Consider the following 25,394-nt stretch of genomic DNA (forward strand, 5'->3'; position numbering starts at 1 on the left):
AGCAGACTGATACACAGGACTCTAAATAATGCATAGAGAAGCTGAGTCACCTGTAGTAGGAACATTTTAGGTTGGTGCATAATTCAGGAGATTTTGTTCCTATAAAGAATACATAAAGGTTCTCAATTCTGACAGTGATAAATAGTGACAATTAACATAGAATCACAGAATGGTTTGGGTTTGAAGGGACCTTAAAAGATCATCTAGTTCCAAGCCTCCTGTCATGGCCTGAATACCTTCCACTAGACCAGGTTGCTCAAAGCCCTATCCAGCCTGGCCCTGAATACTTCCAGGCATGGGGCACCCTCAGCTTCTCTGGGCAACCTATGCCAGTGTCTCACCATTCCCACAGTAAAGAATTTGAGTGGTGTGAATGCAGCACTTGCTGGTGACAACGGAGGCAAAAAAGTTAGATTACCACAACTTTCTCCATGTCCTGGCTATTACGGTCTCCTTTTTCCTTCTGGAAAGAGCCCGCGTTTACCCTAGTCTTCTTTGTATCACAGACATGACTATTGAAGCTTCTCCTGTTGCCAGTGATGTCTCTGGCCAGATTTAGCTCTACTGGGGCTTTAGCTTTCCCAACCTGATCCCCGACTGCTTGAGCAGTTTCTCTGTATTCCTTCCAGGCTACCTGGCCTTGCTTCCACACCCTCTGTAGGCTTCCTTTTTGTCATTGTGATTGTCAAGGAGCTCATTCATGCAGGCCTCCTGGTGTTTTTGCCTGACTTCCTCTCTGTTGGAATGCATTGCTCCTGAGCTTCAAAGAGGTGATCCTTGAATATTACCCAGTTTTCTTGGGCTCCTCTTCCCTCAAAGGCTTTATCCCATGATACTCTACCAAGCAAAACCCTGAAAAGGCCACTCTCTGCTCTCCTGAAGTCCAGGGTGCCGAGCTTGTTGTGTGCCCTTCTTGCTGCCATAAGGACCTTGTACTCCACCACTTCATTATCTCTGCAGCCAAGGCTGCCCTTGAGCTTCACCTTTCCAGTCCATCCAGTAGACGAGAACAAGGTCCAGCATAGCACTTCTCTTCATTGGCTCCTTTGTCACTTGGAGAAGGAAGTTATCATTAATCATTCCAGGAACCTCCTGGGTTGCTTATGCCATGCTGTGTTGCCCCTCCAAGTGATATTTGGGCAATTGAAGTTCCCTATGAGGAACAGGGTTGTGAATAGGAGGCTGCTCCTATGTCTACAGGGAGCCTCATCCACTCAGTCTTCCTGGTTGAGTAGCCTGTAGAAGACCCCTGGTATAATGTCTCCTGTCCCTGTGCTCCCTTTAATCCTGATCCATAAACTCTCCCTTGGCTCCTTATCCATTCCTGGGTGGAGCTCCGTGCACCCCAGCTGGTCATTGACATGGAGGGCAACACCCCCTCCTCTTCTCCTCTGCCTGTCTTTCCTGAAGAACCTGTACCCTTCCATTCCAACACCCCAGTTACAGGAACCATCCCACCACATCTCCGTGTTGCCAATAAGATCACAGCCCTGCAGATGTCTGCACAGCTCTAACTGCTCCTGTTTATTCCCCATGCTATGTGCATTTGCATAGAGACATTTATGTTGGGTCACCAATGAAGCTGATTTACTGGCTGGAGAGGCTGAATTCCTTTGTGCTGCACTTCAGGTGCTCTCTTGCTGGCCTGAAACCCCTCTTCAGGCTCTGGGCATCTATTGCTGCCACTGGCATCAAAGTGGGAGGAATGGGATGGATTGGTGCTCCCCTCCTCCAACAGCTTTAGTTTAAAGCCCTCTTCACCAGTTTGGCAAACCTATGATTGAAGACACTCTTCCTCTTCTCTGACAGATGGACCTCATCAGCCCCCAGCCGACCATGTTTCTCAAAGCAAGTCCCATCAAACTAAGTAGCTGAACCCCTGGTTGTGACACCAGTCCTGTAACCATTGTATTGATTCCCCAGATTTAAGTGGCCCTTTCAAACACTTTCCCTTTGACCATGAGGACTGATGAAAAAACCCACCTGCACTCCAGAGTACCTTACCACCTCTCCCAGGGCTCTGTAGTTCTTTTTGCTACTCCTCAGACTCCTGGCTGTGAAACAGCAGCAGCTAATAGCCAGTGGACTGTACAAGGCTTGATGGTCTCTCTGTGACACCCCGCATACGAGGTACGCAACACACCTCTCTAGACAGCATGTCAGGTTGGCAGATGGGTGCCTCCATGCCCCTCAGGAGAGAGTTGCCTACTACTATTACACATTGTCTTTTCTCAGTTGCACTGGTTGTTAAACAGGGAGCGAGTCAGGCTGCCTTACTCAGCTCCTGCGTCTCTCCTGATGTGACAGGTCTTTCCAGTCTGCAGAGCAATGAAGCAGTTCTGCAAGGGCACTTCATGCTTTGGGGAAAGTCCCTGTACATGTTGTACAGTTTAAAGATCTCACTGTTCACCTTTTATTTTTCATTTCCATATCTCCTACAGTCCTCATGTTCCCATTCACCCTCATGTCACCTCTAGACCAAATCAATGGCAGCCTTCCTTCTTACTGAGGCTGATGTGGGGTGACCCCTACCAAGGCTTTCCCAGAGGAGACTGGACAGGCTCATATGGCCATTTGGAGCAGCACACCACAGCTCAAAGCTTTCACAAAATGCCAAATCCAAGGAGCAGACATGTTGCTCCGGTAATGACCTTCTGCTACATGGACCAGTGAGACACCTCTAGGGTGGTTCTTATTGCACTGGGTCATGCAGGGGACATGTACAGACTCAGCCTTCTTCAGCTAGGCAACAAGACTCTCACAAAATGTTGGCCAGCTTTCTGCAGGATCTATCAGTTGCCAATAGAAAAATAGTATGTATTCTTCAAACACAGTAATTGCTGATTGAAATGTAAGTGGCATGAGTGAGATGGATCAGGTGAGTTGATCACAGTGGTCTTCTTGCTCACAGAAAACCCATTAAAAAAACCCACGTTGTTTTTACTGGGTTAGCTATGTTATTTATGAATGGCTGGATTTTCACACAAGACATCTAGAGAACCTATAATCTGACACAGCATTTCCTGCCAGTTTCATTTTTGTTAGCTATCAAATAGCAATTAGGACATTGCTTACAGTCAACCTTCTGTATCTAATATGCTGGAAAATATGGACTTTGAAATCATGCCAGAGTGGTAGGAAGTGTTTCTGTACCTCCCAAGAGTGCCTAGTTTTGTTACCACAAACAGTTAGAACAGGCTGTGATGAGGTTTAAATAGTACAGATCTTCCATTGCCTGCAATGAAAGGGTTTTTTATTTTTCCTCCTACCTACCTATATTAAATTATACTGTAACACATTTAAAAATATCTATATTAAGTTTTTTCTTCCTACAGCTATAACAGGTACATTGAGAGGGAACCAAGCTGTAGTTTTGCTACTTTAAGCCATTTACTGGAGCTAGATTCTGGACCACACTTGTGGTAGGGGCCTTTCACTACCACAGCAGGGGATTTTTTTTTAAAGTTTTGATTCAGAATGTATTTGACCTCCTTACTTTTATGAAACACTCCTATGAATTCTGCTGAAACTTAAGTAGTGCAAAGGCATTCAACACTACCTTTTAGCTGTCAGGTTGCCTGAAGTTTAGCCTCTTAGTAGCCTCAAATATACTCACACATGGAGAAAGTCTCTTATTTTGGAACGGCAGAACAGAGAGGATGTTTGTTAAGATTCAAAGCCAAAGTTAAAAATTAGGATAGAAGAACCCTTTATACAATCAGAGATTTTGTCTAAAGCCTTGACTCAATTTTCTTATCACTAATGAGAATCAAGACAGATCTTCAGTGTCCTACATTAGTACATTTTTCTCAATAAGACAACCTCAGTCACTGAAAAGGAAATTATACCTCTATTCTTAAAGCACAAAATGTTTTGACAGGAACATGTAGAAAAGGACCAGTATGTTACAAGTCAGTGCTGAAGGGAACTAGGACATGCAACATACTATGTTGCATGAAGCATACGTTCAAACAGAACAGTATGGAAATACAAGGAAAATAGAATTCAATAAAGCAAGTCATAAACTAGAAGTTCAGGACAAAGTCAGACTAATTAGATAAAAATTTTGCCTGAATTTAAAACCATATTCCTAGAAATACTTTTGAACAACAGCAAGATGGAGGGTGGAAGAAATTAGAAGGCAAGTAACAGGAGGACTTTTTGAGAGCGGTGCTTATGGGTCTGGCCTCCAACCTTTAATTTTGTGGTGGTATTCTCTAACAAATATGTCCCATTCTTTCCCAAACTTTATGATTATAAAGAGTCCCACTAAAACTCCTTCCCGAGATCAAAGCCATAAGCATCAAACAGCACTGTTCTCAAGCACAAGTCTATTCTTTTTCCTTTCTTTTCTGACAGGTTTGGAGTCTAACTTCCTGCCCAATATTTACATTTCCCATAAGCTAATAAAGTCTTACTCTTCACAGTGAGAAAAGTATTATTGGTTATGCCATCTAAATCTCATTTTCTAAATGCCAGAAAATAAGTTCCAGATTCCCAGACCTGTTCGTATTCCCTTGGCAGGAAGGAAGTAGCTGCCAAATGATTTTGGCATTCATGATTGAACGACCATCCCTTAGAGGAGGGAAAAAACCCAGACTAACAAAAAATCAAATTAAAAATAATTAATTTTAACATTGCGTGTTTACCAGTAAGTTTTGCGTTTGGTTTACTTTTGGGTCTTGTTTTTGCTTTTTTCTAGAAAGCTGTGTCTGAAAGTAAATTAGTTATAAGCAGTAATTAACTTTCAGAGCAACGTCACTTGACAAAGAGCACAGTAAAAAAGAAATCAAGTGTGTTAAGGTTAGACTGAAAAACTCATTACAAACAGAGTTTCCATCTCTGATGCTACTCAGTGTAGCACCCAGAGATATAATAAATGCTTCTGCTGTTGGAGTACCTCAAAACTCAGGGGCAATAATACTGGAGAAATTTCCATCTTGTCTCTATAGGCCTGTTTTTTCCAAACGTGAAGCAGTTCCTTCCTGATTATACCGTAATTGTCATGTTCTTACACCAGGTTTACAAAGCCACTATCATAGGCAGTGCTCAAAAATACATCCTTCTGACCTAACTGGGGTGATTCATGCCACTTCAAGTCCTTGTCTTGCCACTTGGGACGGAATCCAGTTGATCATCATTCCTCTTCACTTAGGTGCTCTTAACAGAGGGCAGAGCTCGTGACACACTTTGCTTTAAGCTAGAACATTTTTTTACTACTGACTGAAATCCAACTTCCAAATTCAATGGAAACTACAGAAAATGTTGAGCAATATATCTTAGGGAACACTTGCAAAAAATATATTGTTTTAGAAAAGAACAGCCTACATAAGCTTCCACCTAAGATTCTTAAAAACTACCTGAGCAGATTCCCAGCTTCCTACTCCAAGCTAAATTAAAAATACTCATTAATGTGTCATGCTGATGTTTATTCTAAATAAGTCTCTGAACGCTGGTAAAATTCTGGGTGGTGGAAAAAAAACGCTTGTCTGTACCAACATCCAAGAGATCAAGCACAGAATGGGGAAAATAGAGGTTGTACAAAACACAAAGTGATTGTTTATGACATTTAGCTACTGTAAATCACAGGAGTATAAATAATGGAAGTCAACAGATTTTTATGAAAAATTGTTAAATAAACCACAATTTCTTTAGCACAGCCAAACAGGTACATATATTTGGATAGTAAGACATGACAAGTTCATAGGATTGCAATTATAAAACTACTGTGATACAATATCAAAAATCAGTTAGTAGATGGGTTGCAGAATTACTAAAAGCCACATCAAAAAGTAGCAGACACAGGGGTAATTCCATTATAAGAAGATATTTCCAGAGGACTGGATCAGGACAGCCCAGTGATTGGTACAGTTCTCAGTGTTAATCAGTTTTTTCAACAGTGTCCTAAAAGTAAACATGAAATTATCACTGATAAAATAAGATAAAAAGGATTAACAATATTCTTAATGTTGATTTAAAAAAAAAAAAAAAAATCATTCAAAATGACCAGTCCTTTTCAATACACCTTTCCCATTCAGTCAAAACATATTTCCCCACAGAGACCTAGAAGAGCAAAATCTATGAAGGTGCTTTGCAGACTGTATCGAGAAAACGGGAAGGGGGAAGTGGAGGAAGGTGGGGGGTCATACACTGGAAAGCAGAAACTCAGGAAAGGTCAGTGACTCTGAAAGTCAGACTGGCTGAACAAATAAACATGAGCTCCCAGCAGCATGCCATGACAAGGACAACAAAAGTAGTATTTGGTTAACCGTGGAAAAAGTGAGTAGAATGATAATTTTGCCACAGTTTCAGACAAGAGAAAATCCAGTTTGAAAAGAGTGGATGAAGTTCTGATATTTACATTTTTTTTAAAGGGTGTGGATTGTCAGTCAAGCTGCTTGACAACTGAAAAGAGAGACTGACAAGTAAAGAAGCTGCCTCAGCAAGAGACTGAAGAAGCTCAGTCAGTGTAGTGAAGAAAGATGATTGACTTGTATAAATGTCTTCACAGGGAGAAAACGCTAAATATCAGACAGCTTTTTAATCAGACAAAACAAGAATGTTGACTACACTTGGGATCCAGACCTGTTCAAATGGGGAGAAGTGTTTGCAAATGCAGAGGCATAGAGAGCTTCTGTTACCCAGGGAAGTAACATATTCTCTATTTCTTGAGGTTTTCCCATCAAAGCTGGCAACAATTTATTTCCAATCAACTTACTGAAAGTCTGTTTCAGCTAGATTCACATTAGTTGCAAAATGCCTTCACGTTGCTCTTCCCTGGGGACAGTTATAGACCCAGAAAAGCAAGCCTCCCATGAATTACCAGACTTATGTCTTGGGAGATATGGAAATACAGATTCAGTCATTTCCTCTGCCAAACTTGATTTGTATGCCACTGAGCTAGTTACTTAAACCAAGCTTCATTTTACCTGGTTTTAGGGGTCTAAAAGCTAGTTCTCTATTTAGCATGTAAATGTCTGAAGCATTTTTATCCTCAACATGTCTGTCAGCTGGTGGAGAAAAGCAGGCAGCTGTTCCTCTGACAGCCCCAAAAAAAAAAGACAAAAAACCAAAAAAACCCCAAAACAACCAAAAAAAAAAAAAAAAAAACCAAAAGAAACCAAACCAAAACCAGCAATCACCAAAAAAAAAAAAAAAAAAAAAAAAAAAAAAAAAAAAGTCACTATACAATGAAGAATTTCATGCTTTGAAAGAATCTTTATGCTGACTGAAAGAAGGCAGGAAGGTGACTGGCTTAGACTTCAATGACATTCTAGACATAAAGAGACAGCCTGCCTTAGCCTCTGCTGAAGAGGATATTAATATTCATAAACTACTATGAAAATAACACCTTAGACAAAATAGCTATGATAAATGGTATCAAGAAATCACAGTGTTCAAATTTTCACAAAGCCCTAGGGTGAAAAAAAAGAAAACTGAATCCTGAGATAGTACGGGACAATATTCAGACTGTGAGCCAGATCTCCAAATGCTGCAAAGAAATATCAAGGGTATTGAATCATTGTAGGCTTTCCTTAATGGCGAAGATGCTTAAAAGATCTCTTTCCCAAACAAAGGGTTTTTTCCATTTTAAAGGGTTATTTTTCATCAGCCTCACTTTGAAGATGGCAACAAAATTGTGCCAGGACATCCGATGGGGCCAGAAAATGCAGTGTGACAGCAAAGGCCTCTTAAATCAAAATCATGACTGAAAGAAAGGACTGCGGAGTTACAGTGTAATGTAGAATAGTTAAGGACACAAATGAAATTCCAGTGTAGCTCTGAAGTGGCACAGTGGAGAGTAGAACTGATTCAAAAAGACAGTTGATCTTATGAAATTGCAGAAAGGTTATGACATTTCTCTTGACCAAAAGGTAGTCTCGTCTACACAAACTCTGCAGGCAGCAGTTCAAGTGACCACCATGAATAGCAACATAGGGAACATACAGCAATGAGTTTCCTATCTGTTTGTAGGAGCAAATCTTTCCATAAAAATATATCTGTGTTGTATTTTCTTTGGATTTGATCCCAAGAGTCAGATGGGGAGGAAGTGTTGCACTTCCTTTATAGTAAATCTTAATCAGTACATTGGGATACGCGTTCTGCAGCCTTTTCTTATACCAGGAGAGTTTACTCCTCAAGTAGTAGTCAGCAGAAACAGTGGCCCTAACATGAGGATCAAATGCAACTTATCTAGTAAAGCCTTATGTGACCACAACCATTCAGCAAACTTCACCTCAGCTTTCTAGCATACTCCTGCCTGGCTCTCCACCCAGGGTTTCTCAGCAATTCCAAAGAGGCACAGTTAAACCCATTTAAACAAAGCTCTACAAAAGCAACCACTAAAACAGCTCTGCAGAGAACTGCATTAGGAAGCAGAGGAGATTTGAGTAATATTTTAGCAGGACTGGAAGCAAAACTCCCTCTTGGTTCAAGCAATTTACATAATGACTTTATTTTTTGGTCTTTTTTCACCCTAGTTATTTAATATAGTCATTACACTTGGTTATGGCAGTTTGAATTGTGACGCTTCCAAAAGACACTATTTAGCAGGGTCTGAGGGGCTGGATATTTGAACAGAACATTTTACTTTAATGAACTTTCCCTGCTTTGCCTTGAAAAGAGCTTATAGGGATTTTCTTAGAATGTTCTCAAGGAGCTGGGGTTGACTGGGGAGAAAAAAATCCCACCAAACCTTAAACAGCTTTAGTCATCATGAGATTTCACAAAGTAAATAGCACAGATGCTTTTTTTAATAAAAAAGGAGAGACTAATTCACACAGAAAAAACACATAAGTGCATCATGCTTATTCCCTTTACTGACTAGCAGATTTTCAGCCAGCTTACCATATTCTAGTGTATATTCTTACATAGTCTAGTGTATATTAAATAGATTTTAGAGATGAGAAGAGCAGAATATAAAGGAATTACACACACTGAATGTGGACATGTTTATAAGGACCAAATTCAGCAAGAGGAAGAGCCCCAGATGTGACCTGGGGTAGTCGGGAGACAGAAGCCTAGAGGGTACCAATAATATAGCAATCAGGCTAATACCAGGATCACTTATCATGACAAGTGCTGCAAGGAGAGCAGACCTGCTGGGGCTGGCTGTGAGCTGGTCAGGCACCACTGAGCAGGGCTTGGAAACAAATCTTGCTCAGCACAAGTCTTCACTGCAGACATGGATGTCATGCACTCAAGTGCAAGTACAAACCTAGAGAGGAAAAGTCAGTCTTGCCACAGGAGTGCAATAAATCAGAGCAAACTTTTCTGAGAGAGAAGTATCTTTACTCCCAAGAGAGAGCATTTAGCTAAACAGTTATTTTAAGACAGCAATTACATGGCAAAGAGGAGGGGAGTTTATTTTTTCTTCTACCCAATTAATTATTAAGAAAAAATGTCAAAAGATGACAGGAAATATGAATTTAAAAATTCCTAGAGCTGAACAAAATATTAAAGAGCAAAGTACTGTAAATAGTCTAGCCTTAGTTTTGGTTGGGAAATTGCCCTTGCTTAGGTATTCAACTCTAATTAGAATTCACTTGCATATTAAAATGCTCTGCAATTAATATGAATTATATAAGATTCCAAAGTTCAGAATCCTACCTTCTCCTTCCTAGGCCATTTTATTTCTTTACTGGGAGTAATTAACACAGCTTTCTCTTCACAGTCCATTTAAGTAGAGTCTAAACAATAGCCTTTCTCCAGTAATTTCTCCATTTCCATGGCTAGAAAGTTTGAGCATCAAATAAACAGTCATTAGAGTGACAGATTCAAGCTTGATGAGCCTACTTTGTGTGGCCTGCAGTAACAGCACTTCTCTTTTTCTGCCCATTCGCATCATTTTTTTCTTTCTACAAAATATTTTGCTCCTTTCCAGTAGCTCAGTTGAAGCCTCTATTCCTTTCATTTCACTATGACCATATAATTATTTTTAGTTATTTTTATGAGCTCCCAGGTAAAATTACAAAATTAAAAAAAAAAAAAAAAACAAAAACTTGGCAATTAAAAATATCTATGGCAAAGGCAGACAATTGAGTCTCTTCCAGAGCCAGCCCAAGGCTCATACAGCTCTCACTTCTTTTTATCCCGTATGTTCATCATAAGAAGGCCTGTCACTTTGGAATAATGTTGTTGCCACTCTTTTTTACATGGAAGAACTCCAACGCAATATAGATTTTTGCAGTAGGTAAGGTCTCAGGCACAAGGCATATCAACAACATATCTTTTCTGACCCTCCCTGAAAAATGAACATTTTAAAATCCTAATTTCATACATTTGTCTCTGAAGAATGCAGCCTTGCCTGCCCCCTTGGCAGCTTGGAAACAGAAAGTCACTTTAAATATATATATAGCATAGAATATATATAATGAATTAGTCCTTACTGTAATGTAACAGCATTCCTGAAAGCCAGGCTCTAATAACATTATGAAGAGGTGTTGAGACAAGGATGGGTGTTCTGGGGATTACTGCAGTGGGAAGCGAACATGAGATAGTTGTACATTGTGAAACACAGTCAGGATGCTCCTACAGCCTCTGCGTATGTCCCTACATATTCCTGCAGGGGTTTTTTTGTAACTTGACAAAGAATTGCCTCATAAATTAGCTATATGTTTGTCTCTTTTTCTCTAGTTGCTTATAAAGATGCACATTCTTAAAAAGACCAGTGGGTTCAGTGAGCGTCTAAGTAAACAGCTCCTTTGGATAATCATTTTACTGTTAAACCAAAATCAGACTGTTATACAAAGAACTAAAACCAAAAATGCAGTAAGTAGTAAATGGTGCTCTCAAGCAAAGATCAGCACTAAATCCTGCACCTCAAGGATTATGTTATGAACTGGTATCACTTGATGCAGTTTCATTATTTATTCAAATGTCTTTTTATTATTCTTACTTGTTCTCATCTTGTCAGGTCGGGTCTTTTTTAATCACAGTTTCTGCCCATGGGTGCAAGTGTCTTTGAGTAGGGGTTATCCATAGCTAGGCTCTTAATTGGCAGATAAAGTCATATAGCTCCAAAGCATCCATACACATGCACACACAAACACATAATCTGTCATAATAACACGAAGATCTGCAGAGCAGAAACTAACATGCAGTAATGCTTAAAGTCATGAACTACTGCAGAGAATACCCAGTAATATCTGCAAATCTAAACCATATACTGCTTTTTTATGAGCCAACTGATAAAACATATTATGCATATGGTCTATGGGGAAGTACTGTAAATAGTGCAGTTGTTAACATTAAGTTACAATACAAAAAAGGTTTTATTTCCACTGTAAGTTTTCTAGTTCTTGTTTTCTTTACATTGTTGGATATGTCCCTGGTCGAGTCATCTCACCACCACCCTGGTTTCTATTTAAGATCCTGCCAGCAAGCTAAGAGGTCTTTTGGTTCAAGCACTGTATTTCAAAACTGTGCCTTGCTCAGCAGAGACCATGATATGGGGGGATGGGGAAAAGAGTGCACATGAGCTTGAACAAAGCTACATTCTTACCTCTCCAACATTGAAATTTTCCACACCTGGTGGGAGAGACTATTACATACTCTCCCAGCTTTCAGTTCTACAGGGGACAACTATTTTATTTATTTCTCAGCAGGATCTGAGATACGCACTGACAGATGCTATAAAACAAATTCATCTTTACTCACCATTGAAGTACTGTCAGTGAATAGTCACTGAGAATGCACGGAGCATCTGAGTGCCCTTTCTTTGTGATAGATAACATACTCTCATCCTCCATTATTAGTGTAACTATCAGTAATAATTAGATGCTACTTCACTGACTCCAGAAGACATGGATTCACATGCATCATGTCTAACCTGAGATTTGTTTGAAATCTCAATGGAATACCACAAAGAAACACAAATGAACTTATACCATATTCAATGTATACTTCTCCCTATTTTCTTACAACCTAGAGTAGTATTAATTATATATTAAATCAGCTTTGCGTAACAACAGGAACATTTACTTCTATGGCAGATGTCATTATTTGCTAATAACAGGATTTTAAAATACCATACATTGTAACAACCCCAGATGCTGAATACTAGTTATAACAGCAGTCAAGTGAAATATGGTAGCAATAATTTGCTACAGAACTCACAGAATCACAGCATGGTGGAGGCCTCAGGAGGTTATCTTTTCCAATCCCTCTGCTCAAACACCTAGAGCAGGCTGCCCAGGACCATGTCCAGATAGCTTTTGAATATTTCTAAAGATGGAAACTCCACAACATCTCTGGGCAACCTTTCCTAGCGCTCAGTCACCTTTACAGTAAAAGTGTTTCCTGGTGTTCAGGAGAAATCGCCTGTGTTTTAGTCATCTATTATTTCTTATCCTGTGACCAGGCAGCACTGAAAAGAGCCCAACTCTGTCTTCTACCCTCTCTTCAGGATTTATATACATTGATGAGACCCCACCTGAGCCTTGTCTTCTGCAATCTAAGCAGTCCCAGCTGTCCCAGCCTTTCCTCATCAGAGAGATGCTCCAATTCTTTTACATCTTCCTGGCTATTTCTTGGTTCCTCTCTCCAGTATGTCCATATCCATCTTGTACAGAGGACCCCAGATGGATACACTGCTCCACATGTGGCCACACCAGTGCTGAGCAGAGGGGAAGGATGCCCTTCCTCGGCTTGCTGGCAACATAGAAATGTTGCTTTGGTTACCTTTGGCCTTCTTCACAGCAAGAGCATATTGTTAGCTCTTGTCCAACTTGATGTCCACCTCGTCCAGGTCCTTTTCTGCAAAGCTGCTTTCCAGCTGAGTGGGTCCCAGCATATATTGGTGCATTGGTTTCTTCCTCCCCAGATGCAGAACTCCGCAGTTCTTGTTGAACTTCATGAGGCTCCTGTCAGCCCGTTTCTCCAGCCTGTTGAGGTCCTTCTGGATGGCAGCACAATCCTCTGGTGTATCAGCTGCTCCTCACAGTTTTCTGTCATCTGCAACTGCTCTGTTTTACCCTTCATAAGATGATTTCAATGAGATTATAATGTGCCTCCTTAAAATATGCAGACCTTAAATAAAGAATAGCCCTGTAAGAACTCATTTGCTGACTGTGATGCACAGAACAACAGCAAACACATTGCAGTTGCTTAGCAGACACATTATAGCACCTATTAATATTTGCAATTAAAACATCATGACTAGTCCTCTGTGAGAAAAGTACCAAGTTAAAAGTGTTACACTGGTCTAAAAAGGTGGGGAATTTCTCCTCTGGAAGTGCTATCTTCCTCCTGGACAAGCACAGTAGTGAAGAAAAAAGTTCTTCCTGTATTCCACACCCAAAAACCTTGGAGTAAACCTTTGTACAGGTATTCACAATGGGGTACCTTTGCCACTTGGGTGGTATTCATTATAGAACAAGTCTCTCTTTCTGTCTGTCATTCAGGTATTACTTATGAAGAGTTATTTCCAAAGGAATGTTGCTGGCCACTAATACCTTGATGGCCATTAGTGCCATTGCATTATTCTCACGGTATCTTTGAAATGCTATCCGTTGAAATGTTCCTTGCAGGAACATCAAGAGCAGATTTACTTTGCCATGTTTGAGAAGGCTGACATTTCCACAGACCTGCATTGTTCATTTGCAAAATGGAGACTGAGATCAAAAAATCTCTACACATCTCAAAGCTCACGCAGGAGAGCAGAGGTGACAGTAAGTAGCCTAGCCTAGACTAATAGGCTGACACTGCTTTATGGCAGGACACATTTCCACTGCTGGAAAGCATTGAAGGGAAACTGAAACATTACTAGAGAGACAGCCAACTTTTAGGCTGCTCCATTTGAGCCGAAGGACTAGAGCAGGAACCTTTGCAGATCAACTAATGTGCAAGAAAAGAAGATCTTTTTATCTAGCTTTTGCCCCTTTCCAAAATACACTTCTCTATTAATTACTTCATGCTGCATCAACCTATCAAAACTCTTTTCACCCCACTTATGCCACAGGTAACAGATGCAGGGATTAGATTATACCAAACACTTTTGAAAGTGTCACCTTATATTTTTATGGATCTGTAAATATATGAGAAATGTTGTCACTATGATAGATACAAATCATAAGAAAAACAAGGTTTCAGAGATTATATCTTTTATTATATCATTTGTTCCCTTTGTCAAGAGCAGATACTAAATTCTTTCATCAGATCTGAGCAGGAAGCAGTGAGGCTCATCCAGGCTAGGAGCAAGGTCTCTGACCACTTGGATCTTCCAACATTACTATGAGGGCTGTGCACTGCTGGAGTCACCCAGCAGTACATATTTGTTCTGACTCAGACGTGGGCACATGATTGCAGTTCTCTCGTGTTAGTCAGACACTGTGGAGCTGTATTCTTTTATGCTGGCTCTGTGCCTGGGGAGGAGGCAGGGGCAAGATGCACTGAGCTGACTCAACAAAGATTTTTGAACAAAGATCCACCAGAAGCTGAGCCCTTTGCAGCCTATAGCTATGGCATTTTGGAGTGGACTTCAGGAACCCTCAACCCAGCTGCAAGCTATTGGCATATCAATAACACCATTAACTTAATCTGTTACTGAGTTTTGAGAGAGAGGTTGTTAGCACCTGCAGAGCAGAAAATGGTGCCAAAAGGAGACAAGACACATCACCGTCCTTATGGAAGAGCAGGAGGACCAAGCATCTGAAAGCTACCAGAAATAGAGGGAGCTGCCAAAAGTGTTTATAAGTGAAATAAGCATTTCTATTTGTAACTCACAATCCCGGCATTGATATTATGATTCCCATCCTCCTTTCATCCCTCTCTCACATCTATACCGGATGCTGAAAATATGGTTGTCTGACTGGAACTGGAGAGCTCAAAGTTGCAGTCCCCAGTAACCAGCAATCCTTTTAATGCAGTGATCCAGCACTACCATCTATTCCAGCTGCATCATTTTCCCAAGGTGCTGTCAGGATTAAGTTTCTGTTCTCTTGTTGCCATCTCTGGACCACAGTAAGATCTAGCTGAAGCCCTGAACTTTCAAAGATGGACGCACAGTATGTGGTCCATATGCAAAAGCCTTTCAGGGTCCTGTCCATCCTTAGGCCAGTCCATTTTGCCACAGTAAGACAGGCTCTTTGCTTGTGTCAACAACACTGATCTCAAGAGCAACATGCACATGCAAACATATACTGGTGAAGAAGATTGGGAGTGGCCTTTCTTTCTCACTCTCCCTCCTCCACAGCACTGCTGAGATGTTTATTAGTTTGGTGTTTATCTGCTGACCTGTACAGTATAAATTTGGACTCAGGCAAATTGTACAGTTCAACAAATACAGAATATTTTTTAAGGTCACAGTCAGAAAGAAAGCCCAAAAGTTATCATAACTGAAATAAAACGAAACCACAATTCAGGCAGATTCAGCATTACTCAAAGCAATGGAAAGTACTGCATCCAAAGCCTGAATCTTCTGTCCATTTATGAGCTTCTTTCTGCTGAAGACTATAAATCATTGATCAGATGATCTTCCATGACCTGTAAAATATATTTCAATACATAGTTCAATGTATTTAGGTGAGAGCAACACTTTCTGAAGTCAGAGAGACCTAGAGCAAAAGGAAGTCCTACAAATCAGCTGCCCTGGCACTGACAACTTTTCACGCAAGGACTGACAAAATCTTTAGTGCAAACAGTTTTTGGAAGATTAAGTCTGTACTTAGTGGACCTGAATCCTTCAAAAGCATGAAATTACTGGGAAGATTGAGGGGATTTGTTTTTCCCAGGTATTCAGGTAGTCACCCGTCTACCTCATTACACAGCTAAATACCTTTGAAAATATAATCTTCAGTCTTACTCTCAAAGGAAACAGATTTCTAGAGGTGTACAGATGCCCAGGAGGTTTACGAAGTGCCTAGTTGCTTAGTTCACAACAAAATCAATAAGAGTTAAGGGCTTCATATAAAACCATGTCAATCTGCCTAATTAAAATATGCAGCCCCTAAGATCATGTGTCTTGTTAATATCACTGAGGTTGGAGCTCTGCAAGCTCTGAAATCCACTCTTTGGCTTTCCATGACACAGTTCTCCAGGCAGCTAGCAGGGGCACTTGATCAGTGGGAACAAGGATGGGAGAGGTGTCAAGCCTGAACCAGACTCAAGGCACAGCTGGGCTGTCAGGACAGAGGTCTTGCAATAATAGAGAACAGATGGTCTGTAAAAAAGCTGACATTAACACAGGCCAGGCCAGACCTTCACAAAGACATTTAAATCATATCTGTGCTGTTCAGTGCAAGCAGTAGGCATGCTTAGACCATTTGTGAAGGTGTTTTTCTTTAAATAGCAACTTAGCATGAGAGCTGCAACTTTCAATTTAATCACCCTTCTTTAATATAGCCTGGTGCTTTGCATCTGGATAATTAACCTTGATATTCATTCAGACTTCAAAACATAACTCCCATTGCTGTCAATTAGCTGACAATGTCATGTGTGCGTCGATGGAAGATTTTTGTGTGACCCCGGCAATATGGCATTTGGGAAATTTCAGTAGCTAATACAATCATCCTACTGGAGAAAGTCCTTCACAAATTACTTTAACAATTTTAGAATGGGAAGTGGGATTGTGAATTACTCACTGGATTGAGTTTGCCAAATGAAACAGGTGTACATTGAAGGTTACCCTCCTTTCTGTTCTTATTGCAACACTGCTTTCTAAAATACTCCTCCAGATAACTACCCCTCCAGATAACTGGCAAACCTTCTTGTTATCATGGTCTTGTACAACTCTGAGCACAAAGAAGATGCCTTGATCTCAGCTGGAGCATTTGCAAGCTACTGTACTTTTCAACATTAACATAAGCCTGGAGGCAGGATTATAAATGATTGTTACAAAATAATTTTTGATACATGAGGCAGTGCAATAAGCACTGCAATATGAAAATGGGACACAGTATGGGATGGACCACTGGCACTTTTCCCACTGATTTCTTTGCATTTATAATAAGGAGTTACAGCCTACTGGTAACAAGATTAAATTAGTGGGCAGCTAGAAGTTTTCCTGTTATCCCACAGGGGGTTGCATTCTGCTAATGAGCGTTAAGCCTGCAATCAGGCAAACATTCACCTTGAGAAATGAACAACCTCATTCAGGGCTTTTAAAGCAGACAGAACAGTCAACAGCTAAAAAAGAAATTGGCTCCAACACAGCTAATTTCCTTTTTAAATACTGTTACACCTCTCCAATGAGAATGGGAGCTAATGGCAGAACTGAAACATTGTTGTAGCAAAAGCCAAGATCAGCCCAAGTCCCTTCCAGGTTAGAAACCCTGCCTTGTGATGAAGAAGGAATAGCTGATGCCCAGTTGAATGATTTTGCACAGGCTAGCTAGGGCTTTTTGTGAAGGTTCCGAATATGAGCTCAATTTGACCTGCATATTGTCAAAGTACTTTGCCTCATCTGCTGAGTGAAAATAGAAAAAACAGGGGGGTAGGGGAAGTCTATTGTGCTTTTCCCTGGATTTGAGAATTACATCAACCTTTGGGCCTTTTTCTGAAATATTCTGACAGTAGAAAAAATACTCGCTACTCCATTTTCTCCACAGGGTCAACATTATGAAGAGGAAAAACGGGCTTTGAGCCATGAAATAATTGCACTCAATAATCACTTAATAGAGGCCAAGGTGACAATAGATAAGTTGTCAGAAGACAATGTAAGTATCTAATTATGGGTATATCTTGATACTATATTCAGAAATAAAGCCATGCACTTCCCATGAATTTATAGATGATTTCTTGTTGTTTACGTAAAATGTAACTTGTCACCTCGATAGTAATAATTCATGTTTACTGTTCCATTATTTTGTAAATTCAGTTCTCCTTATGCTATAGGATTGGACTTAGACTTTTCATTGATATTTGTTTCCTTATATCAAACCCAAAACTGATGAAAAAAATATTCTGAGAAATGCCAATATTCCTATATTGATTTTGCCATCAGTTTCAGCCTAGTACAGCAAACTGGTGGAAGCACATGCTCAGAGCTATTGTGTGGACACATGTATGGAGTGAGGACTGATCATAAGGATTTTAGGCACAGTGCAGAGCCCTACATTTCCTGCAGTTCCTCTGATCTTTCAGTCTTTGCTCACTGAAATGGGATGCCCAGCACAAGTGAGCTCTACTAGTAAAAGGTAGGATTGATCCAACCTGGTTGCTCAGATCATTGGAGGGAGAGGGAGCCAGGTTTTCCCCAGCTGTGGTTCATGTGTGACATTTTACCTGTGTCTATGTGGAATGAAAAAGGGAACATCTCTCGCAATTGTCACCCTGCATCTCATTAAAAACTGGCATGCATACTGCAGCTGGCACGATCATAAAATCCTTCCAGGGGCAAAAAAGGCAGCAAAGAAAGGAAGATTGCAGGCATTTAGTTTAGTCTTTAGTTTATTATTATGCCATTCCTTAGACACTTAATAAAAAATTCATATACAGAAGACATGTTTCTGTTAGCACTTATTTTTCAGCATCTTACATTCAAACTTCCCATATTTCATATGAACTCTTAATCATAGCAGGGAGCATTTGATCCCATTAATATGCCTCTTGATGTGAATTGTGCCTATGCAATTAATAGCTTTCCAACGGAAACAAAGAGTTCACAATCTGATCCTTTACTTTGATAGAAATTGTGTTGAAACAACAGTTATTTCACAAATTTAATAGCTGTAACTAATGAAATGTGGTAAATGCTATGGGCTATATTTAGGTTTTATAAGCACGGATATACATCCAGTTTAACTCAGCTGAAATCAGTGGAGTTATTTGAGATTTAAAATAGAGGGGAAAAATATTGTAAAACTCTCCCAGAAAGTATGCATGCATTTACACTAGTTCATGGGGCCAGGTCTGGGCCCAATTTCAGGAAGAGTTTTCAATATTTATAGCTTTTAAAAGGCAGCTTACACTGATTAATAAGCCTCAAATAACAGTACCACTTCTTTATACTTGAGGTCGAGTCACAGAAAAAATTCTGCCCTTACTTATGAAGGATAAATTCCAAATTTTAAAATAAAGAACTATGAAACAAACCATTAAGATTATACCTAATAAGTAGAGTCAATGTTAAACTGAAGAATCCTACATAAGGTGAACATCTTTTTATCTTGCCAGTATTTCTTCCTTTAATTATATTTCCCTTATTCTTCTGACAGATATGTAAAATTACACTTTTGATGCAAATACATGTTTTAGATTATGGGAAACATTTTTGGCATTAATTGCCAATTAATGTTCTAGCTGCCACATATGTGGCTTGTTACCATTCAGGTAAACTATAAAGGACAGAGTCACTCCAGTCCCATGGCATGTACCAGCATGCGGAGAACAAAGTACACATGGTGCATTTAACGCACATGTCATTTTTCCCTATTAATTTTTAAAGCTGCTAAAAATAAAGCGTCAGAAATGCTTTTTGTACTCTCCATGACAACCGCTTCACAGAAACAGAGGCACACAGCTTTTGAAGAAAGGATTTGATTTTGGAGTGATTTCATTTTTGTGTGCCTACTAATGCCATAGGGGACCTGGAGTACTTCTCTGTGCTAGACACTGTGCAGCATTATAGATTTAATGTGCATGTAACATGTCAGGATCACATGTGCATGCAACAGATTTTGCTTCTAAATTGAATTCTTGAATTCCTACTGTTTCCTGCTGTTTTCAGGAATAAAACCAGTCTCTGCTAACATAAAATTTAAGACCAACATAAAAGGATTTATCTCCCCAGCACATTTAAGGCAGAGGTGCTATGTATATAGGCTTACACGGACACAAAAAAAAACCCTAATACAAACCAAGAGTATCTACAGACTGTTGAATATGAAGATATAATGCACTAATGGTCATAGAAAAACTACATTTACAAACCCCACGCCTCACAGACTCCCAAGAACATCTTATTGCACCTGATATTATGGAATACCTTTAAAATGGTATTTCAAAGCAGAGGGAATTTCCACCTTTCCTTTTTATAGAAAACTTCTGCATGTAATAAAATTATAATATTAATTCCATAGAAAAAATAAATATTTAAATTGTTTCAGTGTTCAGCACCTTTTCTCTATAAGCAATTTCTAAATTTTATGGATTAACACAGCTTAGTGCCCATAGTACCTTTATGCTTTCTTTCTCTATCTATGCTCACCTATAAAGGCAGCTTCTGAAGCCAACATTTTTGTAATGGCACCTAGATCAGGAAAAGCAACATACAACTCTTACCTCCAGGAACACAAAGATACTGTTGAAGGATACAGTTACACAGTCATTAAATTTAGATGAAGAGCAAATCTATGTACTGAATTTTCCCATTCAATACAAAAACAATAAAACCAGTTTGCTTAAATTCTCTTCTTCCCTGTGTGGAATTCTCATGGTAATTTCTTAGCCAGTAAAAATATCCTGTTCTGCAGCATCAAATATTTGCAATGAGATTTAATGTAATTGTATAGCTGTGTTCTGCAAGATATGGAAGGAGTCAGGAATCAGCAAGAAAGTTTTATAAAGAGACAAAGGCCTTCTTTTTAAAGAACAACATAATGTGTATTTCTGCAATTAATTTCTCCCACAGTCTCATAAGATTATTTAAGCATATTCTAAAGTAGCATCTTAGTGCTGATCTGGATAACATTCAGTAAAAATTGTTTGTTAAATTTTCTATTTGCAAACTTTAAAAAAAAGGCTATTTTTTGTTTTTCTAGGAGCTCTATAGGAAGGACTGCAATTTAGCTGCTCAGTTGCTCCAGTGCAGCAAGAATTACGACAGGGCACATAAGCTTTCAGAGGTAATGTGACCAACCTTGGTGAATATTCAAAGAAATAATTATTTTATGGGAAACAGGTTATTTTACACGTGTCAACTCCAGAACTTGTTTGCCCTTAAGGCTTTGCTTTCCCTCTTTAAGCAACAGGACGGCTTGTGCACCTCTTGGTATTCTGTGCAGCTGAGGGAGGTGCTGATGAAATCACAGCCAGTGATGGAACTTGGAGGCACTCTCTTCCCCAAAACCTCTGCTGTCCAGTAGAAAGGGCCTGCACTGATCACATGAAAAATGAAGGCTTTAGCAAAATCAAAGTGCTGACAACTCTGGAATGCAAAATGCTGGGGGGAAACTGGGACATGAGAGCAGGGAAATGACATGCTGCAAGCATCAGAGATTATGATACTATCAATTTTCCTCCTGAAGCTATTTTCCAGTCCAGCTAATTTCTAAACCCAAATTTTAAAATGGACTGACAGAACAAATATCTTTTTCTAAAGCAACCAGAGCATTGAATGATTGATTTCCAAGGTGTAAACTTTAATTAGTTGCTTCCCAGGAAACTAGGCCTGAGAAACAGACTCTTCAAAGGGGAGGTAAACATTGTCTTAGTGACTAAGGCTATCTTTAGTGATGCAGGCCCTACACAAAGCAATAGCACCTCCCTTATGTACATTGCTTTGGTAAAGGTCATGAGAAAAGCCTTCCTTTTATCAGTCCCATCAGGTTAATGTCTCTCCAAATGGTCTCTCTTGTGCAGTTCTGCAACGGAATAATGCAAAATTGAATGTAGAATGTATAAACAGTTTCTAAGGCAGTAGATGGCTTCAGAGCACTAAACAAACCTGGTAAATAAGGATAATGCAAGACTCTTCCATCAAATGGGTGATGATTTTCTGGAATGGAGACAGAACTTCCAATTTAACCATTATCTTGGTTCTGTTATTTTTTCCTAGTTACTGACTTCTCTTAGCAATTCATATCCAGAAATTATCATTACTCACGTTGAAAGCACCCTACTTGTTAGCAAGAACTAGGACCTTGAAAGTACTTAGTGATTCACTTGCAGAAAAATACCACAAATGTAGGGCCTCCCCACAATTTCCCAGACTGTCATACACTCAACTAAATAGGCAGTCTTCATTCATAAGTCCAGTATTTATTAAGTGTGAATGTTCTGTCAGACAATAAATTCCTTACAAATGTGAATATTGCCTGACAAAGTATTGTATATTATCCAGAAGCCTAAACTATTATACAATATAGTAATGTGATAGCAATGTTGTTTTAGTAATTCCAGTTTCTAGTGCAATGCCCAGAAAATAATGTTCTTTTTCTTAATGAATTTTATAATCTAAATAGCATATATAAAACAGATCAAACAGTGGTGTTACAGGATACTAAAATAATAGCTGCCCCATACAGCAGTTTTATGCTAAATGAACTGTATTTCTTAGCCTCGTTTCTGTGGCAATTTAAAGTAGCCCTATTTTACAACTTGTTTATTCAATCTTTGTTGCATCTGTACTTGCCATGACTAATATTGCTGTCTGCCAGCAGATTGGCAATATCATACTCTTTATTTCCAATGGAAGACATATGAGTTAATTAACAACATAATGATTAATCGAAAATATTCTGGAAGGCCTGTTGGTTGAAAAAACACTCATCTTACTCCACATTAACAAGAATGCCATTTCACAACATGCCATATTTTGAATACATTGACTCTTGGGGATTAAACCAACTTCAAAAACTTCCCAGTGAAGCTAAAAGAGGAGCTCCATATCTTATACAATGTAGGATGGTTACGAGGAGCAGGCACCTTAAATTTCTCTTGCCTAAGGCATAGGGGAGGGGGATGACTTCAGTACTTTTAGGATTGACTCCCCTAGAGAAACAAAGTAAAGGAGGGAGTGAGATTCTTAGGGCTAGAAGGATGGCCACTGATTACTTGGTAGAGGAACTTAAAATAAAAAAATAAATAAAGTGCTGAGTAAATCAAAATTCAGCCAAGCATTCAAGGGACAAATTCCTAAGTGCAGTAAATCAACATGGATTTCAAAGGAGCTATCACAGTCACAAACTCAAAACTTAGTCTGAACATGAGTTCTGATTTCCAGCAGGAAATACTGAGTGACAAACATCATGCAGCTGTCTCTTATATCCCTTTCTCATCATTGATAGAGATCTGAAATGAGCAAGGCAGAGAAAATGTGACTGGCAAGCATACTTGGTGATACCTGCATAGACATTACCTACCAGACTTTCAAGCCGCACCAAGGAATGTGGTGTCTCAGTCTCTTCTGGTCCATATGACAGAATGGCAGGTGGAACTGTTGTCCACAGAGCGGATCTTGGCTTTCTGCAAAAACTGTATGATTTCTGATACATAGTGGACATGGGTTAATTCTGATTAGTCTGACACAGGAATCATAATGTAAACTCAGGTCTTAGCTCTCATTTCTGTCAGTTTAGTAAAGAAACCAGAAAAGCAGTTAGCTAGCATCTGCTGGAAGACGGGTACATGTTGAGGCTTATGTGGATTGTTGATCTGACAAGCCCATATCCAATTGCTGGGGCAAGGAAACTGGTCTGATTTGCTTCTTCACAGCTGCTGTCATAGCAGCCAGTACCACTGTTTTAAGTGTCAGTCAAACCAACTTTCCTGCTTCTTCAAACAGCATTGTTTATCAGATGTGACGCTGGAGGGCAGCAGCCAATTTGGCACTGGGTTGGAGGCAAGATGAGCTCAAAGAAAGGCAAAATAAAAATAGAATACACCTGATCTCTTCCTTGTCTTTCCTCATCCCAGCAGCGACCTCTGTACCCCCCCCCACATTCCAAATGCAAATCACACCCATGCACACTCTCTGGAAAGTGTTGCTGTAGGCTGCAGATCTCTACCTGCCTTTTTAAGATCGTTGTTTTCTACATTCTTTATATAATTTCTATCCAATGTGAATTAATTTGGAAGGAAACCTTTCCATTTCAAAATGCTTTCAATGAGGGGAAGCAGATGAAGATTTACAAATGTTAAGTAAATAAATGAAAGCCATTTGATCATGTTTGTTTTCAGAAATGCACAAAGATCGTGGCCATCACATTAGTCAAAGAACCATATATGGTTACATATGTGGTTACATATGTGAGCTATGTAATCTTATAAAAAGCACTCATCTATCCATGTTGTATAAGCCCAAGCAGACACCAGTACTGATGTGTACCCTATTCTCCTTTCCCCTTTGCCATCTTTCTATGTTACAGTTGCCATCTGACTTTCAGGAAAGAGTCAGCATCCATCTGGAAAAACATGGGTGTAGCCTTTCTGTCCCCTTGTGCCACACGTCTTACGCTGATACCATACCCACTTGTGTCATTGCCAAAGTACTGGAAAAACCAGATCCAAACCGTTTGTCTTCACACTTGTCAAGCCCACCTACAAGGGATCTCAATTTTCAGGACTCTGATGGAAAACTCGGACAAAGGCCCCAGTACAAGTCAGACATTTACTGCAGTGACACTGCCCTTTACTGCCCTGAGGAGAGGAGGAGGGAGAGGAGGCAGAGTGTGGACACACAAGTGAAAGACATGGGGTTTCTGCGGTCCCAGAACTCCACAGACAGCACCGTTGAAGAAGATGGTTTCCATTCCAGTTTCTCTCATGAAGCCTTCCCAGAGTACATTACCTCTCTGCCAACCTCCAGCTCCTATTCCAGCTTCAGTGTCACATCCGAGGAGAAGGAGAATGCCCAAGCCAACACACTGACAGCCTCTCAGCAAGCAATCTACATGAGCAACAGAGATGAACTATTTGAAAGAAAGTCACCTTCAGGTTACGAGCATCAGGGAAGTCCTAGGTTTGCCAAGTCCAAACCCGCGCAGCACATGGAGCTTGCCGCTGATGACAACGAGAACTCACCCACTTTTACTAGGACTCTGCCTCCATATGCAAACGAACCTTTTCATTTCTCAGCCATAACACCTCAGCAGGCTTTAGCGAATCAGAAAATGAGGAACGAGTGCAGGAACACCCACCTTTCAGAAGAAGACTTACCTGGGCGATGGAGGCAGTTAAGTGTGGAGGACATTGGTGCATACTCTTACAGGAACACAGACAGGCTGTCGCCCTGTAGTTTTTCAGAGCAGTACTACAGCAGCCCTATTAAGAAGGGAGACAGTCGAACAAGCCCCATCTATGCTAGTTATAAAGCAGATAGCTGCTCAGAGGGAGACGATATCTGCCAAAGCAGACTTGTGGATTCTTGCTTCCTGAGAGCAGACAGTGGCCTGAATATTGACATCAGCACTAGCTGTAAACAGGACAAATTGCCCACTTACAAAACAAAAGAATCAAGGGACCAAAAAAATGAAAGGATCACTGTCCAGTTATGCAGTAGCAAAAACATTGAAAATAGCCCAGTTCTGAAAAGAGAATACGTGGACGTGAGCCCCAACAGCTCAGCAGAATCCCTCAATCAGAGTTCAGTGGAGGCTTCAGAAATCCACCAGTCTTCCATGGAGCAAGGAAGCCACTCGGGTATTCACAGCAAACAGCAGCAGTTTCAACGGACTGGGAGTACTGGTTTGACTCGGAAGGACAGCCTTACAAAAGCACAATTATACGGAACCCTG

At 40.0% G+C, this 25,394-nt stretch overlaps 1 protein-coding gene across 1 annotated transcript in view; it reads left to right on the forward strand.

Moving 5' to 3' along the window:
- BEGAIN (brain-enriched guanylate kinase-associated) overlaps nucleotides 1-25,394 on the forward strand; it is a gene marked incomplete at both ends in the record, with an annotated part of 63,666 nt that extends 38,272 nt beyond the window's left edge. Inside the window, 3 exons of the mRNA XM_010020866.1 lie at nucleotides 17,547-17,654; nucleotides 20,700-20,783; nucleotides 24,027-25,394. Of these exons, the coding sequence (XP_010019168.1) occupies nucleotides 17,547-17,654; nucleotides 20,700-20,783; nucleotides 24,027-25,394 (1,560 nt within the window). The remainder of the gene's footprint in view (nucleotides 1-17,546; nucleotides 17,655-20,699; nucleotides 20,784-24,026) is intronic.

Source organism: Nestor notabilis, unplaced genomic scaffold (genome assembly GCF_000696875.1).
Source record: "Nestor notabilis isolate BGI_N333 unplaced genomic scaffold, ASM69687v1 scaffold7148, whole genome shotgun sequence".
NCBI classification, from domain to species: domain Eukaryota; kingdom Metazoa; phylum Chordata; class Aves; order Psittaciformes; family Psittacidae; genus Nestor; species Nestor notabilis.